The 13,452-nt window shown below is 40.2% G+C and overlaps 1 protein-coding gene across 2 annotated transcripts in view; it reads left to right on the top strand.

Annotated features, from left to right (window-relative positions):
- The first annotated feature begins 773 nt into the window (after positions 1-773).
- The window catches only part of ELAVL4 (ELAV like RNA binding protein 4), a 152,134-nt gene continuing 139,455 nt past the window's right edge, over positions 774-13,452 (top strand). For both annotated transcript variants that reach the window (XM_002810842.3, XM_024238663.2), the window contains exon 1: positions 774-901. In XM_002810842.3, coding sequence (XP_002810888.1) covers positions 884-901 — 18 coding nt within the window. In that variant the 5' untranslated portion in view covers positions 774-883. The remainder of the gene's footprint in view (positions 902-13,452) is intronic.

The following is a 13,452-nucleotide window of genomic DNA, read 5'->3' as shown; positions in this document are numbered from 1 at the left end:
TAATTTGTACTGATACCTGTATTTCCTGTATTTTGAATCAAGGTAGATTTTCTTTAGGCAATAGTGGCCATTCTCAGCAATTCAACTGTGAGTTTCTGAGCCCTAGGAGTAGAATTTTATGAAGGTCAAGGAGGGCCAAAGAAGCCACTTTCCCATTTTTAATGATCATCCCATTACCTACCACTGAACTCATGCTGTGTTATTTAAACATCTAGCGTGGTTTAAAAGGCCACAGAGTAATGGAAGGGCCAGTAACTATTTTTACCTGAAATCATAGCTCACAAAGGACTTCGGCATTTTGCTTGGGTCAATTGTTTCCATTTCTCACTTTACTTTGGACATATCTTAGACACCAAACAGCCAAACATGACTTGAAGGATCTACTTAAGGTGTCTACATTCCCTGCCAAAGACAAGCCACCTTCTCCATGCTCCTCTCCCCAAAGGGTAAGATTTATTCTAAGGGTTCTGAATTCGTCACATTTATAAACCCCCTGGGCCCGGCACAGCAATTAACATTGGTCCAAACGGTGTTAGTGAACTTTAGCTGCAAAGAAGCTACCTCATTTAAAATTTAAGCAGACCACAGGGAGCAGCATTGGAAGAAAGAGAGGAGACTTTCTCCTTCAACATTTTGAGCACACTGGAATGCCAACTTCCTAGGTAGGTGCCAGGGCCACCACAGGAACCTGACTCGCAGGAGTCGTCCTCCGTCTCTACACGAAGCGCCCCCTCGAGGCGGCCAGTGGGCGGCGGCGACGGTGGCGGAGCCGCAGAGCGAGCTGGAGAGCGAGCGCGGTGAGACTCTGCGGACGTCTTCCCGCCTGCCACGCCCTGCCCCACCCAGCCTCCGCCGCCTCGGGCCGGATCACCCGGCGGGGAAGATGCGCCTCAAGAACCAGGTAGAAGCGCCTCGGCGCAGGCCCCGCACCCCCGACTCTGCCTGCCCTCTGTTACGGACGCCCGCTGGGCCACGTGGTCGCGACTGGCTTCGCCCAGCGGCCAGCTTGGCCACCCCGACTCCCAGGGAGGGGGAGAGGGCCCTTGCAAGAGGATCCTGCCCCCGCGCTGCCCAGACCTGAGGGCTCCTGGAGACCCCAACCGCAGCCCATCTGGCGGCTCTGGCCCCGCAGGTCCGGGTCACACCCCTGCCGGCCTCCTGAGACTTCCCGGCCCCGGGGAGACAGCTGAAACTTGGGTTGACGTGCGCCCCCTCCCCGGCGACAGGGACCCCGCAGCAGCCCCGCGCCACTCCTCTCTGCGCCTTTCCGTAGTTGTCCTCGAGGTGGCTTTGTTGAACGTCCTGGTGGCGCCAAAAAGTCCAGGCAGCTTCGGGCGATCAGGGCCCCGAGGCGCTGGGCGCGCAGGCTTGGATCCTCAGGGGGCCCTTCCGTGTGACTTTCGCTAATTGTCACACAGGGAGGGCAGCACCCTCCCCTGTCTTTCCTCTATTACACCCCGCTGTGGACCTGGGACTTGGGTATTTCTAGACGAGATTGGGAAGGCGCGTGTGTTACACTAAGCAGTGCTCATGTTTAGCTGAGGAAGAAGGAGGCTCAGGTGTTCGTAGGGTGTACCTGTGTATGTTGTAATTGTTGTCTCTCTTTGGGCAGGAGGCTGTCATACATGTAGGATTTAGTAAACACAGGTCTTGAAGTCTTGAACCTGCAAGAGACTCATTTGTTTCTACAAGGAGAGAACCTCCCCTCCCCCAACATATGTTGAGGGACTTAAGGAGACCACAGGGAAACCGAAGGGAGGGACTTCTAGAAAACAATTCCAGGTTTGGGGGAAAATGAGTCATATTGATTCCCAAGCTGTTAGCCAATACCACTCAAGGGTGATAATTCTCATAAAGTCTTCCCACTAGGGACTTAAATACCGGGCTCCACAACACAGTTTGTTGAGAGCTCTGTGGTGCCTTTAAGCCTATCCATGCCCCTTACCTAAATGCTTTAATTTAGTAGAGCTCCTTGAAGAAGCTGCCTCACATTATCCTCCTGCATTTGTGCGCCTAGCTTTTCATATTTTATAATACTTGCAAATTGACGCTGAACAAGCTTTAACCTCCGTCATTTCAGAATAAGTTTGATGTTTTAAGTGAGATGTGAATGGAACTCCATTCATGAGGGAAGTAGTCTGTGTGAAGTGTTTTGTAAATGTGAGTGGGTTGAGTTTAAAACACTGAATAAAATTAACGTAACAAGGAATCAAAAGGTTCAATCCAGATGTTTGCCTCCTTGCTTCTTCAATAAAGTGACAGTACAATGCTGCATGACACCACTTGCTTCCTTAATAAAGTGACAGTACAATACTGCGCAGCACCTCTCCTTTCAGTTTTTAGGTAGGGTAGACTGTGGCACTGTGGCTTATGGGGTCAACCATGAGCAAGTGGATGGCTGGATTCCTTCCATTCATTTTTTAAAGCACTAACAAAATCCTTGGGGCCAATGGGGTTGTGACCCACACATCTATACAGAGGATTTTCCCCCTCTACTAACTACTCTAGAAATACATGAGGGATTTACATGCAGGTTTTTAGTTGAAGAACTAAAGTAATCCTCTTTAGTTATCATTAGTATTAGCCTCTGAAACCTTTACTTGCTTGCTAAGATAAGGTACTTGGGTGTGGGTTGTAATAGAGGTGGAGTTGTGAGTTAGAGCTGGTGGCCTTACTAATTCCTCTACTTACTGTGTGTTTTGGTTTGACAGAAAACTCCTTAGCATTTGTGTAAGTGCAATACAGTTTAGCACGAGAGATTTTAAATTAGATATTCTTGGTTCCGTTCTGACCTCAGCACTCAGTAGTTATGTGACTTTGCATAATTAATTTTTTGGTCCTTCCCCCCACTTTTTTTGCCATAGACACACAGGGTTAATACCAACCTCGTAAAGTTGACATAAGAATTAATAGAATATTATATATGTACAGTGCCTGCCATGTGGGCACTCAGTAAATACTGCTATTATCAACCAAACATAAACAGTAGCTATTACCACCATTGCTACTACATCTGCTTAAAAATGGCTCCCTGTAGTTGGGGAGGGAGATTTGGCTACAAAGGGACAGGAGGGAGCTCACTGGGGTGACTGAAATATGCTTTATCTTGATTGGGGTGTCGGTTACAAAGGTGTATCCATTTGTCAAAACTCATCAAACTGAACCTTTATGATCTGTGCATTTGATTTTATGTGCATTATATATCAATAAAGTTCATGTTTAAAATTAACATCCAGATGTGTTAAGTACATGCCTTTGGGAGGCCTAATTCTGCATAATAGCATACCTTCTTCGTAAGTTTATCCTGAGCCACAGGAAAGTTAGAGAAGGTGCTTTAGTTTTTCAGGTTGATGTCAGGAGTGATGGTCCATGGAAAAAAGTGATTGTCTTGTGCCAAGATTATATTTAATTAGGTACTAGTTTTCATTAGTAGCTTAAAAAAAAATGAAATGTTTTATTTGCACAGTACTGCTCATTTGCATAATATGATAATGGATATGATAATATTCATCCATTATTCACAGTTCCTGAAAAATCATAGTGATTTTGCATCCCTTTTCCTGCTTTCAATAAATTCTATGCATTGTTTTAGTTAAGTGAAATATGTAAAGTGTGTTTAGCACAGTACTAGGCACATGGTAAATACTGATACATGCTAGCTGTTAGTTTCTAAGTTGATATATTCAAATTCACCTTTTTATAGGGCAGAATCAACACTATAGATTATAATATCAATCTATCATAAATATGCTATGAAAAGTTTTTGAGGTAGAAACAAACCAAAAATTATTAATAAAATGTTGTAAAATTGAAATCTCACTTATCTAAACTTAGTAGTCATGAACTTTTTACAACATTATGTCTTGGGAATACAGGCAAAAACTGTGATGGAAGCAAAAACTTTTCTCAAAAGCAAACATATCCACAAAGAGTATGCTAACTCATTTACTTAAAGGCAAGCTCCTCTCATATTCCCTCAAGCCTTTTTATTTTTACTTCAGACATAGTTCTAACATGTTTAGTTCCTTAGTTTCTCAGCCTATAGTAGTTTAGAAGCCTTGCTAGATACAAGTTTCAAGAAATATTAGCTGAATGTGAGGGGCGAACGAATTATAAAGATAAGACATGAGAAATCAGTCTTATTCTTGGGCCAAAGTAAAACTTGAATTAGAGTACTGAATAGTATTGCTGATTTATTGGACATTTTAATTTTTATTCTTTAAAAGAGTTAAATTGTATACTCTCCCTAAAAAGTGGGGCAGTATATAATGATATATTTTAGAAACATTTCCATCTGATAGGATTAGATTACAAACTTAGGTTTGTTAAGGGCAAGCTTCAATTATCTGGATATCTTACTTAATGTGGAATGACTTATTCACTCATGGTACTGCATAAATGAGGCATCTATCAACTTGTGATTTTTTTATTGGGAACTGGATTTTTAAAATCTATTTCATCTTTTGATAGAACAATATGATGAGATGAATCATACATAGAGTATTAGCTTTCTAGGGCTGCCATGACAAATATCACAGACTGGGAGGCTTAAACAACAAAAATTTATTTCCTCACAGTTCTGGAGGCTAGAAGTTCAAGATGAAGGTGTTAGCAGGGTTGTTATTCTGAGACGTGTCTCCTTGGCTTGTAAGATGGCTATCTCTTCATATGTTCTTTGCTCTGTTTACGGCCTAATCTCTTCTTTAAGAATACCAGTCCTGTTGGATTAGGGCCCACTCACATGACCTCCTTTTACCTTAATTACTTTTTTAAGGCCCTATATGACCTCAGGTCACATCCTGAGATACTGGGGGTTGCACTTCAACATATGAATTTGAAGGGACTTAATTTAGCCAGTAACACATGCTATTTAGTAAAAAGCTGTATTGATTCTTTCAAAATAATTCAGCATGCAGAATATGAAACAGGTGAGATTTTAATTCTTGTTTTAGAACAGTTCAATTTGGATTTACATGTGAGAAACCCCAAAATACTCATCATGTACCAACACACACACATACACATACACATACACATACACATACACATACACACCCCACACTTTTTGTGTGTAAAGCTGATTATAACTGAAGCTGAGTTAGGGTCATTGTCCAAGCTGAGTTTAATCTGTGATAAGGTCCACTAGCAATGTCTTTCATTGACCAAAAAAGACAGCTGTGCAGTAGCTTCCTAATCTTTCTGGTTTTATAGTATCTTAGGTGATGGAAGCAGAAGGTTTGACTTTCTCAGAAGAAACCATTTACCACTTTGATACTTTCATACCTCCTTGTCATTTGAGCTCTTTGACCTTCTAGGTATCTCTGAAACAAAATAATTATACTAATCCCTTGATGCATCTTTTCCACATATTCAAACCATGAATTTATGGACCAAAATTTGCCACAGAAGCACCTTTGTTCACTCAAATCAGAGTCTGGCAATAGTTTACTCAGAGGAACCTAAACTGCCTACTACACGGTTTATTCTCCTCACTAGTTTGAAGTTCATCTCTGTTCCACATGTTCATGCATCAGAGTATGATATTTTATCCAAAGAAAAGAAAAAATCCTCTAAACTTATGTTGTGCAAAAATGACTCCCAAAAGCCCTATGTGTGTTACTGTTACTACCAGTTTGTGCTAATTTGCACAGCCTCTGAACAACTGGCAAAGTGGCTAGTGTTGACATTGCAACTGCTACAGAGTTCCCAGTTGCTGTAGGAATTTTTAAATTTTATTAGTATAATAACAGAGTTTACAGTTATTCACAGTATGTTAATTGCAAACGCTTATTATCTATAGTACCAGCTTGATACTTGATCTTATGTTTCTTTTAATAGAAATACTGCAGCTTTTACATTTCATTATAATGAAGGTTAATCATCACTATGAATTTTCACCTATAAGCAACAATTTTGCAACAAGTTATAGTTGGGGTGAGTCTATTATATTTAAAATATAACGTCAAAATAGCTTCTTTTTGTACTTTTAATACTTCCATTGACAAACAATTGCTCATGTCTCTGAGCCTCCTACAACCATTTCAGATGACCGATGGATGATTGGTTTTTGTTTTCTATGTTTTGTGTTTTTGAGACGGTCTTGCTCTGTCACCCAAACTGGAGTGTAGTGGCATGGTCACAGTTCACTGTAAGCTTGACCTTCTGGGCTCAAGCAATCCTTCCACCTCAGCCTCCTGAGTAGCTGGAACTACAGGTTCACGCCACCAAGCCTAGCTAATTTTTGCATTTTTTTGTAGAGACAGGGTCTCTCTATGTTGCCCAGGCTATTCTCAAACTCCTGGCCTCAAGTGATCCTCCCACCTCAGCCTCTCAAAGTGCTGGGATTATAGGCATGATTGATTGACAGAGTCAGTGAATGTTTATTGAGTGTCTGGTATGGACCTGGCCCAGTTGTAGCTGTTTAGGATATATCAGTGAACAAAACTCAGCTATCCTTGTCAGCAAAGGAACAAGAGAAAGTAGACTTAAAAAATAACCATAATCAAGAAGTGCATCATAGAGCATGATAGACAGTTATAAATGCTATGTGGGGAAAAAAATAGAGTAAGATAAAGAGGGATAAGGATTCCAGTAGAGGATTGCAATCTTGAATACAGTAGGCCTCACTGGGAAGTGATATTTGAGCAAAACTTGATGAAGATGAGGAAGTTTTAGTTGTGTGGCTATCTGGGGGTTATAAGCAGAGGGAACAGCCAGGGCAAAGGCCATATGGCGGGAGTATACCTGGAGGGGTTCAAGTTACAGCAAGGAGGTCAGTGTGGCTTGAGAGGAGTGAGCAAGGAGGAAGACTATTGTAAATTGAGTTATAAGTTTTATATGCTGAGTAAATGTTGACGTAAATATTGTCTACCAGTAAGTAGATGCTTAGCATAGTGGTTCTCTCCAAATGCTTGTTGAATGTTTCTTTGGCAAATGAATTTGTGCTTATAAGAACTGGTTCTGAAGTGCAATAGAAAATGGACTTCTGCTAATTCTGCTGCTGGCAGAAGTTAGATTAGGATCTGGAAAAGGGAGGAAGGCAGGAAAACAACCTGGTAGATGCTGATGTGTAGGTGTCTGAGTCCTGCCCGACCATTGTCACTCCCATCTTGCCAGGGGAATTAATTTTTCACTTATCTAGTACTGAAAAATCATTTGGTACTGAAAATTCCCTTTTCTGTTTGATTTTTGTCTTCATGATTGGAACTTTTAACCAGAAAGAATAAATTCCAGTGTAAAGAATATACTAGATTTGAAAGTGTGAGATCTGTCAACCTTAGAAGACTCATACCATAGATTGGTATTATTCTTTTTTGTTTATTTCTTATAGGATAGACCTTATAATTATTATATTTGTGTATTTTGTTTACAGTTTACAAAGTATTTTACATATATTAATATTATTAATTTGATCCTCACAGCAAATCTATGTGAGAGGTGGACAGCCATTATTAAGTTTTGGGCTGAGTATCTTTCATTTGCCCTTGAGATGTTACTCTCTACCCTTTTCCCAATCCTTTCTGTGGCCTTAGGGCTTCATCAACAAGCTCCCTTGCACTCTTGCTTCTGGAAGGATTCAGCCAATACGGAGCACTTACAGGATATCTCAGACAGATGAAAAGTGAGTTTGGAATATTTACTTCTCCAGCTCCCTCCCTTCCAGGTTACTGGCTAGCAGTGGCTAGCAGTGGCTGCGTGGAAGCCACATCACCTATCCAATCTACAGCTACAGCTTTCTCTCTCTCTATGGGTTCTCTCAAGATCTAGGGCTGGGTCTCCACTGTTTCTGTCTTCAATGACTTATCTTCATTAAATCCTGCGCAATTTCCCTTTTTGAATATGCCTTCTGTTTCCTGTTGAGACCCTGACCAAGACACCACTTTAAAAACGACAGTCTCGGAGAAGTTGGATGACTTGCCCAGTAATAGATATCTGGTAAATGACAAGAATAGGGACTTAAATCCTGGTGACTTCAAAGCATGATCAATTTTTGGGGGGTTTTTTGTTTGTTTTTGTTTTTGTTTTTGTTTGAGACCGAGTCTCGCTCTTTCACCCAGGCTGGAGTGCAGTGCCGCGATCTTGGCTCACTGCAAGCTCCGCCTCCTGGGCTCACGCCATTCTCCTTCCTCAGCCTCCCGAGTAGCTGGGACTACAGGCGCCCGTCACCACACCCAGCTAATTTTTTGTATTTTTAGTAGAGACGGAGTTTCACCGTGTTAGCCAGGATGGTCTAGATCTCCTGACCTCGTGATCCACCCGCCTCGGCCTCCCAAAGTGCTGGGATTACAGGTGTAAGCCACCGCGCCCAACAATCAATTTTAAATATACCACAAAGGAACTTATCCCAACTGGTGGATAGTGTTGAAAAAAATCTTTCTACTTTGACCTTCAAAATTCTATATAGGCCAGGCACGGTGCCTCACGCCTGTAATCCCAGCACTTTGGGACGATCAACAAGTTATTTATTGAGCAAATGACTTAGTATGAGGCTCCTTCAACCAAAACCTTTACAGGAAAAGTTTTGAAGTTGTGCTGATTTGAGTTAAAATTTCAGAGAGGTAGGGTGGAGATGGGAGTAAGGAGAAAATAAAAAGCAGAAGTTCTGAGTAGTCATCAACTGCAAACTGCCTAAATAGGAAGTCTATGCCAGGAAGTCATGTTTTTGCTGCTGGAGGTTTGAGTAGGACTCTGTACAACTTTGCTCTCTTATGCAACTTGTGATTGATCTGGGTTAGTTTGCTCTGCTGCTATTATAAAAGGGATTTCCTTTTCTTTCCCTGAAGATTGGGTGCCCATCTTTTTCCCTACATTTCTGATAGTAAAGGTCTTTTTATTCTCACAGCATGAGTTTCTGGACAAAGGGTCATCTGGGAAGCAAAAGTTTTGAGGATCTTACTCAGGTCACTGGAACTAGTGTTCTAGAAGTGCCTGGTGCATGATGGTAATAATATAAGTCACACCCCAAGTTTGTATTACTAATAAGAGTTTCGTACTACAAACTTTCCCTATCTGTTCTTGTTGAGGGGGAAATGACACTGAGTGTAATACTGTATAGTCATGCACCACATAAGTACGTTTAGGTCAACAACGAAGTTCATATATGATGGTGGTCCCCTAAGATTATAATGGAGCTGAAAAACTCCCACTGCTTAGTGACTTCATAGCCATTGTAACATCGTAGCATAATACATTACTCATATGTTTGTGGTAATAGTGGTGTAAACAAATCTACTGTGCTACCAATCATATAAAAGTATAGCACATACAATTATGTACAGTATATAACGCTTGATAATGTTAATACATTACTAGGTAACTGGTTTATGCATTTACTATACTATATTTTTATCATTATTTAAGAATGTACACCGGCCGGGTGAGGTGGCTCATGCCTGTAATCCCAGCACATTGGGAGGCCAATTCAGGCGGATCACGAGGTCAGATCGAGACCATCCTGGCTAACACGGTGAAACGCCATCTCTACTAAATATACAAAAATTAGTTGGGCGTGGTGGCGGGCGGCTGTAGTCCCAGCTACTCAGGAGGCTGAGGCAGGAGAATGGCGTGAACGCGGGAGGCAGAGCTTGCAGTGAGCCAAGATCGCGCCACTGCACTCCAGCCTGGGTGACAGAGCGAGACTGTCTCAAAAAAAAAAAAAAAATGCACACCTACTTATTTTAAAAAATAGTTTATTGTAAAACAGCCTCAGGCAGGTCCTTCAGGAGTTATTTCAAAATAAGGCATTGTTATCACGGGAGGTGACAGGTCCATGTTTGTTATTGCCCTTGAAGACCTTCTAGTGGGACAAGATGTGGAGGTGCAAGACAGTGATATTGGTGATTCTGACCCTGTATGGGCCTAGGGTACTGTGTGCATTCTTATCTTAATTTTTAACAACAAAGGTTTTAAAAGTAAAAAAAAAAAAAAATAGAAAAAAGCTTATAGAAAAGGATATAAAGAAAGAAAATATTTGTGTACAGCTGTACATGTGTTTGTGTTTTCAGCTGTTATTATGAGTCTAAAAGTTTAAAAATTTATAAAGTAAAAAAGTTATAGAAGCTAAAGTTAATTTATTATTAAAAGAAAAAACATTTTTATAAATTCAGTGTAGCCTAATTGTACAGTGTTTATAAAGTCTACAGTAGTGTACAGTAATGTCCTAGGCCTTCGTATTCACTCAGCACTCATTCATTGACTCACTCAGAGTAATTTCCAGTCCGGCAAGCTCTATTTATGGCAACTGCCTATAAACATGTACTGTTTTTAATCTTTTATTCTCTATTTTACTGTACTTTTTCTATGTTTAGATACACAAATACAAGCATTGTGTTACAGAGGCCTACAGTATTAACTACAGTCACATGCTGTCCAAGTTTGTAGCATGTGAACAGTAGCCTATCCCATATAACCTAGGTGTGCGGTAGTCTATACCACCTAGGCTTTGTGTAAGTGCATTCTGCGATGTTTGCATGATGACAAAATTGCCTGATGTATTTCTCAGAACGTATCCCCATTGTTAAGCAACACGTGACTGTACTATACTATGATGTCAAGTTACCATGTTGTTTGGGACATACACAAGAACAGAGCTCAAGAAACTTGTATACATGGGACAATCTTGTGAGTTGAAATAATATTTATCTCACCTTCAAGGGTGTGATTTATTCTTTTTGGGTATAAATTATGCAAGCAAAGCTAGAGTATTCTTACAATAAAATAATTTTAAAAGACAGCACCAAAACATTTTTCCAAATTAAAGTAAGCTTGAGTTATTTTTTTCTGATTTTTGAAATGGAAGAACCAGTCCACGGGGGGAAGTGATCAGAGTAAACTAAAATTTAGTGCTGTGTCCTCTAATCACAAAGCGGTGTCATATAGGGGTCACAGTGGACCATGATCTGCTTTTATAGATAAATGATGTTCTGTGGGAGATGTTCTCTAATTCATAAGCTAGAGAACAGATTTAAATTTACAAAACCAAATTGGGATAACCAGTACTGTAAACACTGTCATTATAACCATGGAGCACTAGATTGATGTGAGATGGATTGACATTCAGCAGGGGTAAGGACAGGATAGGATATATAGGAGGAAAAACCAAACCACAAAAAAGTTAAATGGGAAATTTTGGAAGGGGCAGCATTCTTACCTTATGTTTCTATAGCACCCTTTCACTTTTCTTTTACACTTATCCACATGGAAAGGTTGTTATAAAGGGAGCATGAAAATTGAAGATTAAAAAGTAAAAATGGCTTCACTTGACTAACCTAAAGAAAAAATAAAGTAAAAATGGACCTCTGCATTAATGGTAAGAATTCTAAGATAATTCCTTTTTTTTTTTTTTTTCCTGACAGTGTCTCACTCTGTCACCCAGGCTAGAGTACAGTGGCACGATCAGGACTTACTGCAGCCTCCACCCCCCAGGCTCAGGTAATCCTTCCACCTCAGCTTCCTTAGTAGCTAGGACTATAGGCATGCACCACCATGCTTGTATTTTTTTGTAGAGATGAGGTTTCCCCATGTTGCGCAGGCTGGTCTCAAACTCCTGGGCTCAAGCAGTCCATCCCCCTGAGCTTCCCAAAGTGCTGGGATTACAGGCATGAGTTACTGCACCTGGCCCAGGATAATTCTTTTATTATAAGTGTTCTTGTTCCTTTATTCACTATTCTGGTTAATGGCACCACCATTTACCCAGTGACCCTAGGCAGAAAAATATTGAATCTAGAAATTATCCTAGATTCATTTTTCTTCCTTACTGCCTGCAGTAAATTTTTCAGTTTCTGGGTCCAGGTAGTCAAACTGATACCTTTAATTAGCCAACATTTATTGAGTGCCTAGTAGAGTGGTATAAATAAAAATTGCCACCCTTGTAGAGCTTGCCTTTTCTTAAATATCAATCATATTTCTCTGATTCTAAGATAAGATTTCTGAGATGGAATGTATTTTACAATGAAGTTTAAAAAATACTACACTAAAACTTAGCAAGTTGTGATGCAGTTGTTATTGCCTATACATGCACGGACTTAGTGAAGCTCACAGAAAGTACCTGTTAAACTGTCACTTCAGTTCATTTATTTGCATTTGGAAGCCTCATATAAAATGAAATTTTAACTGAAATTTGGATTCCTGATTGTTATTTAAAATGTTAAGAAATAGCCAGCAAACACATAAAAAGATGTTCGGCATCATTAAAACCATAATGAGATACCACTTTACACCTACTAGCATGGCTATGATTTTAAAAAAAAGTATTGGTGAGGAGGTTTTTAAAAAAAAAATCATTGGAGAAAATGGAACCCTCCTGTTTTGCTTTCAGTCCTTGGCATATATACCCAAAAGAATAGAAAACAAGTATTCAAGTACAAGTACACACATGTTCATAGAGGCATTATTCATAAATGGCCAAAAGGTAGAAACAGCCCAGATGTCCATGAATGGATGAATGCATAAACAAATTGTTTTATATAATGCAGTGGAATATTATTCAGCCATGAAAAGAAATGAAATTCTGATACATGCTACAACATGGATGAATCTCCAAAACATAAGTGAAAGGAGCCAGACACAAAAGGTCACATATTATATTATTTCATTTATGAGATATCCAGAATAGATAAATCTATAGTGTCAAGGCAAATTGGTGGTTGCCAGGGGTTAGGGAGCAGGGGTGAATGGGGAAAAACTGCTTAATGAATAAGGGGGAATAATGGAAATGTTTTGGAACTTGATAGAGGTCATGATTGCACAAAAATGTGAACCTACTAAATGCCACTGATTGTTCACTTTAAAATGGTTAGTTTTGTTATATAAATTTTATCTCAATAAAGTATTTTTCAAATATTCCACTGTGCTACAGAATTGAAGTGAAAAGTTATTGTATGCCCTAAAGTTTGCCTGTCATATACTGTTCATTACAAGTAAAAACAGAATAAATTGTCAAATCTCTTTATACAAAACCTAGAATTTCAGAGTTCAGAGAGATTGTTATGACCTTTTCAAGTGTCATCAAGGAACATCATTTAGGCACCTGCCATCTATTTGTCAAAAGCTCGACTTCCAACAAAAGGTGTATGACTTTTCATGATACATAATTAGGTATAACAGGAGTGTCCACATTCCTTTTCCCCTCAGCAGCTCAAACTACATCAATATGCCGCAATCAGGAATCATAACTGATGTCATGCTTTGCAGCTAAGTCATAGAGAACTGGTGGCAGAGTCACAACTTGGCTCAGGATCAAGATCCAGAGCAGTGACTAAGGACTTCATGAAGCAGAATCTCCTGCTCTTACTATGGAGGAGGGCCTGGGTCGGCCTCTAGCTGAGAAGGTGCTACACTGGGTCCTCTGTTCTAACTACTGCACTGCCACCAGTATGATCCTACTTATAGGAATACTTTCCCACTGTCACCTGCCAAGTCTCAAACAAGTCTCAGAACTCAGTGGCACAGTGA

Source organism: Pongo abelii, chromosome 1, assembly GCF_028885655.2.
Source record: "Pongo abelii isolate AG06213 chromosome 1, NHGRI_mPonAbe1-v2.0_pri, whole genome shotgun sequence".
Classification (NCBI taxonomy): Eukaryota; Metazoa; Chordata; class Mammalia; order Primates; family Hominidae; genus Pongo; species Pongo abelii.
The sequence above is the reverse complement of the archived record's forward strand: the minus strand, read 5'-3'. Positions and strand labels throughout refer to the sequence as shown.